Here is a 13963-nt window from a genome sequence, read left to right as displayed (position 1 = left end):
AACAGAAGTTTTAATATAACTGGAGTGTGGATAACTTTTGATCTAGCTTCATATTTTGTGTGTGTGCAAGCTAAGGAATGATTTTCCCAAATTTTAAGATTAAGAAAATGGAGGTTTATATGTGATTAATTTGGCATCCTCTCCTCTCAGGAAGTCAGATGTGTTATATTTTAATTTTTCTGCAGTATTTTCAGTATCATAAATCCAAAATACATTCTAAGCATCATATTTAAATGCTGTGATTATTTTTGGTACTTGTAAACTATTTTGAATATTGATATTTATTCTACATACAGAATTCTAATTCTAAACTTATGATCATTCATGAGTAGAAGTGGACTGGATTTTACCTTCTCTTATTCCTCTAATTGACAATTGTGAGCTGAAAAGGATGGAGCAAATCAGCATTCAGTAACTTTTTAGATAAAGTAAGAACTCAAAACACTTTTCTAGTTCTGGGCTTGAAAGAAGAGTTAACCTCAGAGTCCAGTTCTAAATGTTAAGAATGTGGAATAAATGTTAGCTGAGTGTTGCAGTGGGAAGAGTTGTTTTTCTGAATGCTCATGTTATTTTGTTCTTTCCCTTCCCTTTTGGTATATTAATCCATGCTAAACTCCTAGCATGTTGATTTTTAAATATTATCTATGGGTTGGTATAAATGGCATAATACAGGGAGGGAGATTTATATTGCTCTGTGCTTGACTATGAGAAATTGATGTGATTCTCTGAATTACTATATCATTTTGTTGAAAATATGCCACAGCTTATTTAGACTGACATACTGTTTTTTAAAAGAGTGTTACTGTAGAAAATTGGTGGCCTCATGGACATGGAAACCAGACTGGGTACAACATGACAGTTCTTTTTAAGCTGGATGGAGGCTTAAATTTTGAAAAATCAGCTAAGGTAAGCAAATACTTTAAGATATTTTGTGAAAAGAAGTATATTTCTTGTTGAAATATCAATATAGATCTTTGTAGGAAAAGAAGAAACCAACAAAACTTCTGTAACCTCACCACTCAGAGATAATTACTAGTAACAGTTATATGCATTCAAAAGCTTCTGGTATGTGTGTATTTATACTTTTTAATGGACCAGAGTTTGCATATTGTTTTATTTATACATATTATCCTATGTGTTTTTAATTGTACTTTATATCAAACTAATAGGTGTATATAATTTTACAGCTCAAATATTACTACAAGGTTCATATGAAAAATAGAAACCCTTGTCCACTCAACTCTTTCTATTCCTATTTCCTACTCCTCAGACTCAATAATCAGTCTGTTACTTATATGTTCTACTGATTACCTTTATTTCCCCAAATAACATGATGCTTCTACTAGTGTTTTCTAATTTTTAAGTTTTGTATATTATCTATTGATTTCACACCTAGAGGATGAGGAACCTACGTGATTCTGTCTGATGACCCCTGCTTGGCCCCTAATGTATACATTTTGCCTCCCTCTGGCCTCCCAATGTAGTCATATGGCCATTTTTTGTTACCTCAGTATTCAGTGTTTGCATTATTATATTATGAAAATATTATCCAAAGCTGAACCACATGGTGTCCTAAAATATTTTCTTTCTTGTGTAATTTTCTGTTTTCCTTGGAGTTGATAATTGCCTGATTGTTTCCAGTTGCTTTGTTTTCCCTTTTACCTCCTCCAAATCATATACAAACTCTCTAACGTGCCTTTTAAATTTAGTCACACTTACCTGGTAATCCGTCCACTGTTTATTATTACTATTATTTTTCTTTAAATTTTTGTTATTTTTTGAAACTCTGTCTCCTAGAGCCATTTTCTCATCTCCCTGATCTTGCTCAGTTACTCTCTAGACCTTCTACTTAACTGTTGTCCTGGAACTTCCTTTTATTATCACTCTAGGAATTCCCTTCATCTGTCTTCTAGGAGTTCTAGGAATTTCCTTTATCTTTCTCCTGGATTAAGCATGGAATCCTGTTTCTTTGGACCCATGTTTGGCTCTCTGTCTCGTGTTTTGACTCTCCATTTTTAGTGAAAGACTTTCTCTAATAGATTCCTGAGAATGTGTTGTAGATAAAATGTAATTACATTCTAAATTTTGTTTTCTTGTATAGCTCTGTTTGTGTTTGCTTCTGGAAGCTTTTAGGATTTTGTTATTTTTGATAATCTAATATTTGAAAATTTGAAAAAGAGTAGATTTTTGTTGTTGTTGTGCTAGTCATTTTGTGGGCTCTTCCAACCTAGAAATTCAATCTGGAAATTTTCTTGTATTATATCTTCTGTCATTTTTCATTCACTATTTTTGTTCTGTTTTTCTGATACAACTATTAATTAGATTGGACCTCCTAGACTGAGAAATATTCTTAGATTTCCCCTTTTATATCCCATCTTGTCTTCTTATTCTATGTTCTGGGAGAGTTACTTGATTTCATCTTAAATTTTAAAATTAGATATATTTTTGTTCCCATTAAAAATTTCTAAAGAGTTTTTTGTTGTTTTATTTAAAAAATTGTATCCTATTTGTATTTCATTATAATATCTCTCATTTCTCTTAGAATTTTAATTATTATTATAAGTAGCTTTGGAGTTTTCTTTGCATTGTTTTTGTTTTCCACATTCCTTTGTTCTTCTATTTGTTTCAGTATCTGTCTTTTACATTAGAAACTTTCCTGGAATGTCTATTATTCTTGGTGTCAATTGATTCTGAAGATTACAGCACAAAAATGCAGATGAGAAGTGCTGTATGAGCCTCAGTGTTCAGTATTCAGGTGGAAATCCAGCTTTTCATGTGGTGATGCCCACATGTCTGTAGCTATAGATCTTCTGTGTATGTGTGTGTGTGTGTGTGTGTGTTTAGCCTTACCAGTGAGGACATTCTCCAGGCCCTTGTCTGGGAAGTATAAGACTGGTTGTTACCATTCAGGGAGTCTAGTGGCAGAAGGGGATTAAAGTTTTGACCATCAAACATAGCTTCATCAGTTCCCCCTCTCACATTGTGCTTCGTATCCTCAAGCCTCTCTGATTCTGAAAGGCAAATTCTGATAGGTGAGCTTCAGGAGCTGGAGGAATCAGGCTCCTTGACTTCAGACTATACTACAAGGCTACAGTGATCAAGACAATATGGTACTGGCACAAAAACAGAAATATAGATCAGTGGAACAGAATAGAGAGCCCAGAGGTAAATCCACACACATATGGGCACCTTATCTTTGACAAAGGAGGCAAGAATATACAGTGGAGAAAAGACAGCCTCTTCAATAAGTGGTGCTGGGAAAATTAGACAGTTACATGTAAAATAATGAAATTAGAACACTTCCTAACACCCTACATAAAAATAAACTCAAAATGGATTAAAGAGCTAAATGTAAGGCCAGACACTATAAAACTTCTAGAGGAAAACATAGGCAGAACACTCTATGATATAAATCAAAGCAAGATCCTTTTTGACCCACCTCCTAGAATAATGGAAATAAAATAAAAAATAAACAAATGGGACCTCATGAAACTTAAAAGCTTTTGCACAGCAAAAGAAACCATAAACAAGACAAGAAGGCAACCCTCAGAATGGGAGAAAATATTTGCCAACAAAGCAACAGACAAAGGATTAATCTCCAAAATATACAAGCAGCTCATGCAGCTGAATATCAAAAAAGCAAATAACCCCATCCACAAATGGGTGGAAGACCTAAATAGACATTTCTCCAAAGAAGACATGCAGATGGCTAACAAACACCTGAAGAGATGCTCAACATCACTAATCATTAGAGAAATGCAAGCCAAAGCCACAGTGAGGTATCACCTCACACCAGTCAGAATGGCCATCATCAAAAAATCTAAAAACAAATGCTGGAGATTGTGCGGAGAAAAGGGAACCCTCCTGAACTGTTGGTGGGAATATAAATTGGTACAGCCACTATGGAAAACAATATGGAGGTTCCTTAAAAAACTTAAAATAGAGCTACCATATGACCCAGCAATCCCACTACTGGGTGCATACCCTGAGAAAACTGTAATCCAAAAGGAAACATGTACCACAATGTTCATTGCAGCACTATTTACAATAACCAGGACATTGAAGCAACCTAAATGTCCATCAACAGATGAATGGATAAAGAAAATATGGCACATATATACAATGGAATATTACTCAGCCATAAAAAGGAATGAAATTGAGTTATTTGTAGTGAGATGGATGGACCTAGAGTCTGTCATACAGAGTGAAGTAAGCCAGAAAGAGAAAAACAAATATCGTATGGTAACTCATATATATGGAATCTAAAAAAATGGTACTGATGAACCCAGTGACAGGGCAAGAATAAAGGTGTAGATGTAGAGAACAGACTTGAGGACACAGGGTGGGGGGGTGAAGGGGAAGCCGGGACAAAGTGAGAGAGTAGCATTGACATATATACACTACCAAATGTAAAATAGAGAGCTAGTGGGAAGCTGTTGCATAACACAGGGAGATCAACTCAATGATGGGTGATGACTTAGAGGGGTGGGATAGGGAGGGTGGGAAGGAGTCGCGGGAGGGAGGTGATATGGGGATATATGTATAAATACAGCTGATTCACTTTGTTGTACAGCAAAAACTAGCACAACAGTGTAAAGCAATTATATTCCAATAAAGAGCTTAGAAAAAAAGAAAAAGAATGAGTCATTCCAACTTACCAAAGAGAAAGAAGAGGAACTTCTGTGTTGTTTTGTTTGTGGGAGATAATTCTACTTTAATTCAGGCTAATATGGTTGCATTATTGTTTATTACATATAAAGATGCCACTCTTTGAATTGATCGGCAGCAGGAGTAAGGGAAGATGTATTGCCTCACTCCTTGTGTTAATGCATGAAATGTGCCCTTTAGCTGTGGCTGTTGTAGAGTTTGTTATTTTTGAAGCTCATTCATTACTAAACACTTTGGGAGCATCTGCTGTGTTTCCGCCACTTTGCTAGGCTCTGGTAATAGAGCGATGAATAAGACACCCTTTCCATTTCTTTCTGAAATCTTGGTAAAACTAATAATTCGGCTAGGAAATTAAACAATCAATTGCAATAAAGGGCGATAAGCACTCTAGAGAAATATAGAGCACTGTGTGAGCACAGAGTAGGGGCATCCTGGGAAGATTCCTGGAGAAGGTGATATATGTGTCCTGAGGGATAAGTAGAATTCAACCACAAAATGTAGCAAAGAGGCAGAGGAACAAGAGTATGTCAGGCCCAGGGACTCAAATGAATATTGTGTGTTTGCGGAGGTGAAAGGTATTTCAGTGTGGCAGTGTTTGAGTTTGAAGTAGAACAGGGATGATGTCGTAAAGGTAGGCTAGGGCAAGATCCCACGGAGCCTAGAAGGCCATGTGAAGGAAGCAAACTGTCCTGAGGACAGTGGAGATTCTTTGAAGGGTTTTAAGGAGAGAGCAGTCATCATATTTGTTCTACAAAGATTGTATAGATCAGACTGGAAGAATGATAGGAGTGGGAGGCCAGTCAGAAGTCTAAGATAGTAATTCAGGCACAAGATGATGATTGCTTGGTCTGTGGAACTGCTGAGGAGATAGATTTGTGAGAGATTTAGGAGGTAAAACCACCAGGCTTAAGGATGTCTAGGGATAGAAGAGAAGGATGAGTTAGGAATGATTCTTAATTTGCTGGTTTGGGCCACTGAAGAAGTGGCAATTCTTTTCTTTGAGTTGAAGTACTCAGAATGAAGAGCAGGTTTGGGGGATGAGATAGGATAAACAGTATTTGTGTGTTAGAGGTGTTTCGTGTGAAGTTATTGAGAGGTACCTCCAAAATAACATTTGATGAGCATTTCATTATATGGGTCTGGAGTTTAAGAATTAGATCTGGGTTAAAGATATAGATGCGTGAGTCAACAGAACATAGATAATTGTAGCCACGGGAGGAGATGAGCTACTTCAGGGATTGCATGGATAGGAGGGCTAGAACAGAACCCCTAGCAATTGTAATAATTAAGCATGGGAGGAGAAGAGAAAGCCACGGAGGGATCCAAGAAGGAATGGCCAGAGAGGTAGTAGGAAAACCAGTTAGAGTGGGGACTCACAGAGGAAGAGAGTGTTTTAAGAAGTGGAGAATGTTCAGAGAGTGTCAGATGCTGTAGGGAGCTCAAGTTAGAAAAGGAGTGAGAAAGATCCTTCAGATTTGGTGATAAGGAGATGACTGGTGACTTTGACCAGAACAAAAATCAGATTGTGGGTCAAGGAATGACTGAAGGTGGGGAAGTAGACACAGTGAGTATTGGCAGCTGTTTAAAAATGTTTACTACTTGAGCTAGGTGGTAATGATTGCTAGTTGGGGTCAGACAATTGACTACATACTGTGTAAATAAGTGTATGTATTTTAGAAAGGCAGGTTTTTCACAGATGGAGAAAGGTGGTATAGGTATAGAAAGGGGAAGAGCTAGAATGCATTGAAATTGCAACTGATAGTGTGGACTTATGACTTTCAGTATATGTAGGTAGATACAGAAATAAATATAGATGTAAATGCATGTGTGTGTGTACACACACACACACACACTCACGCGCGTGCGTTGGGTTTGCCAAAATGTTCGTTCAGGTTTTTCTGTAAAATGTTATGGAAAAACCCGAGTGAACTTTTTGGCCAACCCAATATTACCTAACTCTTTCCAGGCCTTTTCAGAGGTCCTGGAAATAGTGGCGCTCTATTAACAATGAGCAGAGCTAGTATCCAAATCTTGGTTTTTAAATAATACTCTACTAAAAGCAACCAGGGCTCTTTGGAGAAATGACTAATTTGAAGGCTGAAGCCTCGAATAGTTTGCTGCACTGGAAAGTTAGAAGGTACTCAAGAGGGACTTCCCTGGTGGTGCAGTGGTTAAGAATCCGCCTGCCAATGCAGGGGACACTGGTTTGATCCCTGGTGCGAGAATGCAGTTCCACATGCTTCAGAACAACTAAGCGCGTGTGCCACAACTACTGAGCCCACATGCCACAACTACTGAAGCCCGTGCACCTAGAGCCTGTGCTCTGCAACAGAAGAAGCCACTGCACTGAGAAGCCCGTGCACTGCAACGAAGAGTAGCCCCAGCTCCCCACAACTAGGGAAAGCCCGCGCACAGCAACGAAGACCCAACACAGCCTAAATGAATAAATAAATAAATAAATAAATAAATAAATAAATAAATAAATAAATTTTAAAAAAAGAATGTACTCAAGAATGACGGGACAGGGACTTCCCTGGTGGTCCAGTGGTTAAGTCTTCACCTTCCAGTGCAGAGGGTGTGGGCTCAATCCCTAGTCAGGGAGCTAAGATCCCACATGCCTCATGGCCAAAAAAACCAAAACATAAAACAGAAGCAATATTGTAACAAATTCAATAAAGACTTTACAAAAATGGTCCACATGAAAAAAAAATCTTAAAAAAAGAATGATGGGATAGGTCAAAAGGACACAGAGGTCAGTTTAATGTGCTCGCACTGGCCAAATCTGAGAGAATTAGAGCATGAGAACGAAGAGTGGTAGTAAAAGATTATAACCCGTTGAACATAATAAAAATCCTTGAATGCACACTGATACAAATAAATATGTGCATATTATTTGATATCATTCAATAAAAGAGAGAAAGGAAAATTAGTCCTTAAAATGGAAAGCCAGCTAATTAATAAATGTAGAAGGAATAATAGAACCAGAATAATAATCATTTGATAACTAACATAGTTATAAATAATTCAGGCAAGAAATAGGAATGGATGCTAAACTAGAGGGTAAAGTGCCATGAAATATGGGATCTTTATATAGACTCAAAGCATCTCTTAACATATTTATTAGTCGTAATGGAGAAAAAATATAGTGGAGGAACCTAGGATATACTGTCTTGATTAAGTGATGGTGCCACCTGACAAGCTGCAAGAAGAATATAGCTTCACTTCCTTGATAATTCTGTCAAAGCTGATAACCAGGATCTAATCATGAGAAAGCACTGGACAATCCCAAATTGAGCTCCATTAGCACAAATCTTCCAATCTGCTTCAATCTACTGTAATCTTCAAAAATATCAAGGAAAGACGGAGGAAGTCTTCCATGTTGAAAGAAACTACAGAGATGAAATAGCTGGGTGCAGTGCCTGATCTTTCTTTGCTATAAATAGTGTCCTTGAGGCAACTGACAAAACTTGAATGGGGTCTCTGGGTGAAGGGTGTTTATGAATTCTTTGTACTGTCATTGCAACTTTTCTGTAAGTTTGAAATTGTTTTAATGTAAAAAAAGTACACCATGAAGGGAATAAAAGCCACAAAATCCTGATGGGGAGGGGCCCGTAGACAGGCAAAGACTGAAAAGAGTTCCAAACTAGAGATGGTTGAGAGGGCAAGGTGTGTAGGACAAGGTAGGGAGGATGGCATCAGTACACTAGTGGGTGGATTCACATGGGGACGAGGGCTCTGGTTTTGTTGTCATGGGGTAAAGATAAAATAACATACGGAGAGGAGAAAACGGAGCTTGAGGATGGAGGTACTTTGGAAGATTTCTAGGACCCCTTGAGGTATATTTTCTTTCTGTGGAAATTGTGACGTCTCTTTCAATGGAGTCCAAAGGGGTAAAGGGAATCTGAGAAGGAAATTTTAGGGAATTTTGGTCAGACAGCTGTTTTCTCTCCTGGAACTAGAAGTAACGCGGTCGGCCGAGAGTCGCGGGGGCCAAGTTAGACGGCTGAGGGAAGGGAAGGCTTGAGAAAGGCCTGGAGAGGGCTCAGGAACTGTGACAGGATTGTGAGGCAGCACTGAGGGCCCCGTTGAGGTTGAAAACTGTGTATCTCTTTATCTGAGCGTCAGAACATCTTCACTTTGAAAGAAGTATGGATGTCTGATTGTGACATTTTAGGCTGGATTGGTGGTGTTCTGCAGGTTGTTATCGGTGTGGGGTAGGTTTGAAGCTGTTGCCCGAGCCTTCTGCCTACCCTGCGTGTACACGTGCTAATTAAATTCCTCCTATGTGAGCAATATGTTAAAGTGTGAGGTGGGACTTGGGTCCGAAACTACGTATCTTTCTCTGCTGTGGTTTTTGAAATGATCTTCTTCGTTCTAAAATGGATGGGAACGATAATTCTGTATCATGTAGGAGTCTTAAGGTACTATTTTGTTTAGCCTATTAAAACCTAACACTTTAATCAGTTTTGTCTTTTGCTCCTTAGAAGAGAGCTGTGAAGGTGATTAAAGGAAGAAAGGATAAAGGAATAAGATAATTTACTTGAAAACAAGCAGATTCTTTAATTTGTTATTTATGGTATTTTTTCATTTAGGTGTAATAGGCCAGATGCGGGGGAGGACAAGAGCTTGAAGTGGAGCATGTGAGATTGAGGTGACTTTTGGGAGGCGCTGTGCTGTAGTCAAGGCTGTTTAGACTAGAACGTGTAACTGTGTAAGAATCATCTCAGAATTCATCTGCAGTGGGAACTTCAAAGTGTTTATATCCATTTGTCCGTTTGACTGGATGGGAGAGGTTGAATTGAACAGTCTCTTATGCCTCCCTACTCTTCCATGATTGCTCAAAAGAGGAAACCAGGATGATGTAAACATTTGAGCTCTTTTGTGTTTCAGGAATCAGTGTTTGCTTTTGAAATGTAGATTAAAAGTGTAGATTATTGCCAAATTTGGTAAGAGAGCTGATACCTACTTCATCTTTGTTTCCATCCAGGGTAGTTCTTCTAGAGAATTCAGTTTCTTGCCAGTCCCGAATTTCTTAGTGTTTTCAGACTTGCCAGTGTCTCAGCAAGCAAGGAATTTGACTGCTACTTGCCATCATTATCTACTTCCTGGCCGGAGTCTCTTAGTCTGATTTCTTTCCAGCCTTTATTTGGTGAGAATGTGTCAGACTGGGATTTCTTTTTATTTTTTATTTATTGCAGAGTATAACCACATAAAAGAAAAAAAACAGAACATAAGTGAAACACTTAACTAATGATCAGAAAATGAACACTCACATAACTGTCATCCTGATCAAAAAACAAGAGCATTTTTAGCACCTCAGAGATTCCCCACTCTTTTTTTTTAATAAGATGGTATATTTATTTATTTATCTATTTATTTATTTATTGGCTGCGTTGGGTCTTCGTTGCTGCGCACGGGCTTTCTCTAGTTGCAGTGAGCAGGGGCTACTCTTCGATGCAGTGCCACAGGCTCATTGCGGTGACCTCTTGTAGCGGATGCGCTCTGGGTGTGAGGGCTTCAGTAGTTGTGGCACGTGGGCTCAATAGTTGTGGCTTGCGGGCTCTAGAGCTCAGGCTCAGTAGTTGTGGCACAGGGGCTTAGTTGCTCTGCAGCATGTGGGATCTTCCCAGACCTAGGCTTGAACCCCTGTCCCCTGCATTGGCAGGTGGATTCTTAACCACTGTGCCACTTGGGAAACCCAGAGGTTCCCCACTCTTTGCAAGCTTCTCCAATCACTGCCCCTTTCCTCCCCGAAGATCCACTATACTGACTTCTAACACTATAATTTATTTTTGCCTCTTTTTAAATTCTGTATACATGGAACCACATGGTTTGTATTCTTTTGTGACTGGCTAATTTGGCTCTTCATTATATTTGTGACATTTAGATATGTTGTGTGTAGCTGTAGTTTGTTTACTTACATTGCTTTGTGATATTTCATTGTATTACACACTCTGCTGTTGAAATTTGGGTAGTTTCCAGTTTTGGCTTTTCTGGAAAATGCTGCTATGAACGTTATCGTCTGACACTCAGAGCACATGTGTCCCCAACAGCATTCCTGCCCGGGAGTGGGATTGCTGGATCATAGGCTGTGCATGGGTTCAGCTTTTACGGAGAATGCTAAACTGTTTTCCAAAGTATTTGTATTTCACCTTCACTCTGCATGCTCATGTGTTCGCTGACACTCGGTTCTGTGTCAGAGGGCAATTTTTCCCTCATCACCAGCCTTATGTCCTTTCTACTGCCGTTGTTTCCTGACGCTTTCATTGTTATTCTGGGCTTGCTTTATGCAAAAATATTCCTATTTTTAAAGTGTCTCATTGAAATCCATATTGCTAGATTTATATCTTTCTTGCCTCTCTTCTATCGATGTTAGTCATAGGTGTTGTAGTTTTTGGTTTATTGGGCATGTCCCAAGACAGCAGCACAGTCTCAGATGGAACGCCTTGAGGAAGTTACAAATTCTGGTTGCAGAGATGTACTGGGTCATAAAAAGAATACAGGTGCTGTGGGGAAAGGAAAGTGCTGACTATATTTCTTTTGGACAGGAAAGAATATCTTGATGACTGAAATTTTTGTTGTTGTTGTTGTCAAAAGGAATAACTTCGGAGCAGATAGTTTAAGTATGAAGGGAGCTAATCTGAGGCAAAATTAATCAGTACTTTAAAAATAAATAAATTAAAAAATAAAAGTAAGTATTGGAATATTATAAAATCTGTCAAGCTAATTATTTCAAGAAGGACCTTAGAATGTGAATCTGGGAGAGTCGGCTTTATCAATTTAGGAAACCAACTTGATTTTTTAACAAAAAAGAAAGTTTTGTGAATAAATGGTAGTGGGAGAGGCTACTCTGGGTAAATGGAATAAAAAAAATCTTCCCAATGACTGTTTTTGCTATTTTCTGCTCAGGTCAGTTGAAAATTTGTATTCTAAGAATTGATTATATTGAATTGCCTAGGTAATATGTGTGTTAAAGGCATAATAAATATTTTGGAATGACTAGTATGGTTTACCTTTCTGGAAGAATAGGAGGTCACTTAGTTGATATTTCTCTTTAGCACAACTTACTTTGTAAGACCCTCCTAAGTATTCCCTATATAAGGTAAATCTTTTTGCTGAAAGCAAGAGAAGGCAGTTGCTGTTTATATTTGACCTGGCATCAAGATTCTCCAATTAAATTATTGTAGGGAAAGAAAAAATATATAATCATGTGTATTCCACAATTAGAAATTATATTGCACAGCTTCCAAGCCAGAAGAGGTAAAAGATTGCCCCTAGCTATTACAATTAGAAAAATAATGGCGATTTCCTTTTCTGTTTTGTTTTTAAAAAATTTCACTTTGTTCTTTGTTTCCTGAGTTCCCAGTTTCATCTTTGCAGTATGCATAGGGCAGAAAGAGGTCCCAATGCCACTTCCTCTTTCTAAGTACTACTCTTGGCTACCTAAAGATCTTAAAAGCACATAGCCAGGGACTTCCCTGGTGGTCCAGGGGGTAAGACTCCACACTCCCAATGAAGGGGACCTGGGTTCGATCCCTTGTTAGGGCACTAGATCCTATGTGCAGTCCTCGACTAAGAGTTTGCATGCTGCAGCTAAGAGTCTGCATGCTGAAACTAAAGATCCCGTGTGCCGCAACTAAGGATCCTGGCGCAGCCAAAACAAATAAATATTTTTAAAAAACATGTAGCCAAAAATATGGAATTCAGAATAAGCCAGGTGTATTTCTCACTACTTCTATACTTTTGATCAATACTGAGGGTTCACAGAGATTGTGAAGTGTGTTTACTTCTGTATTTTGTAGGTTTTGTAGGGTAGCCATAACAAATAGGGTAGCTTAAAATAAAACTAATTTATCTTCTCACAATTTCAAAGGCTAGAAATCTAAAATCAAGGTTTTGGTAGGGCCATGTTCCTTCTGAAGTTTTCAGTGAAGGATCCTTCTGTGCCTCCTGCAGCTTCTGGTATTTACTGGTAAGCCTTGGCATTCTTGGCTTGTGGATGCATCACTCCAATCTCTGCCTCTGTCATCATATCACCTTTTCCCTGTGTCTGTCTGTGCTTTTCTTAGAAGGATACTAGCCATTGGATCAGAGCCCACCCTACTCTGGTATGACCTCATTTTAAGTTAACTAATTACATGTGCAAAGACCATGTTTCCATATAAGGTCACATTCAGAGTTTCTGAATGATATGTATTTTGAAGGAACACTGTTCAACTCAGTATACCTTTCTTTTATCTTTCTCCCTGTCAGAGTTAAACATTTCCAAAATAGCTATAGGCAGTGACTTACCCAGGGTGGGCTATGGGAGCAGTTAGCTTTGGGTACAGGCCGTAAGAGGCTGCATTGCGTGTAGACTACAGGCAGCCTGTTTTTTATTAGTTGTATGCTCTGGCAGTTCTGTGCAATGTCAGTGATAAAATATTCCTCCTCCCTGAATCTTTTGTTGGTCTGTTTTAACCATGTGTGCAGTTGGATCTGAGTTTTAATAACATGTATGTAGGCTTCAACATAGCATATCTTTATTATTAATCCTTTAATAAATATTATATTCTACATGAAAGTGAATTTGGAGAACTTTTATATGGTCATCCCCAGACTTGTGGGAACTTAGCTTCACATAGTCATTTGGAAAGTACATTCATAATAGTTTGGAATTGTTTAAGCTTGTTTTGGGCATAGTTCATGTCCCTAGTCCCTGTCTTATTACACATTCTCCCATTTTAAAGTAGATTAGAAATAATAGCACAGTAATTATAAAAAAGAAGAAACTCAACATGAGTTACTTCATTGTGACCTCTTGGAGTTCAGAAGTTTCTTACAAAACTAAACATGCTCTTAACATATGATCCAGCAATCAAGCTGCTCAGTATTTACCCAAAGAAGTTGAAAATGTGTGTCCACACAAAAACTTGCACATAAATGTTTATAGCAGCTTTATTCCTAATTGCCAAAACTTGGAAGCAACCAAGAGGTCCTTCAGTAGATAAAGTAATAAATAAACTGTGGTCCATCCAGACCAACTATTACTAAACACTAAAAAGAAATGAGCTATCAAGCCATGAAAAGACATGGAGGAACCTTAAATGCATATTATTCGGTGAAAGAAGCCAATCTGAAAATGACTCCAAGTATGTGATACTCTGGAAAAGACAAAACTATGGAGACAGTTAAAAGATCAGTGGGGGGCTTCCTAGGTGGTGCAGTGGTTAAGAATCTGCCTGCCAATGCAGGGGACCCGGGTGTGAGCCCTGCTCCGGGAAAATCCCACATGCCTCGGAGCAACTAAGCCCGT

At 38.4% G+C, this 13963-nt stretch overlaps 1 protein-coding gene across 4 annotated transcripts in view; it reads left to right on the top strand.

Moving 5' to 3' along the window:
• MANBA (mannosidase beta) overlaps positions 1-13963 on the top strand; it is a 143886-nt gene that overhangs the window by 25656 nt on the left and 104267 nt on the right. For all 4 annotated transcript variants that reach the window (XM_057728530.1, XM_057728531.1, XM_057728528.1 and 1 more), the window contains exon 7: positions 796-906. In XM_057728530.1, coding sequence (XP_057584513.1) covers positions 796-906 — 111 coding nt within the window. The remainder of the gene's footprint in view (positions 1-795; positions 907-13963) is intronic.

The sequence above is a fragment of the Hippopotamus amphibius genome, chromosome 3 (assembly GCF_030028045.1).
Source record: "Hippopotamus amphibius kiboko isolate mHipAmp2 chromosome 3, mHipAmp2.hap2, whole genome shotgun sequence".
NCBI lineage: Eukaryota > Metazoa > Chordata > Mammalia > Artiodactyla > Hippopotamidae > Hippopotamus > Hippopotamus amphibius.
This window is presented reverse-complemented; position numbering and strand designations above follow the sequence as displayed.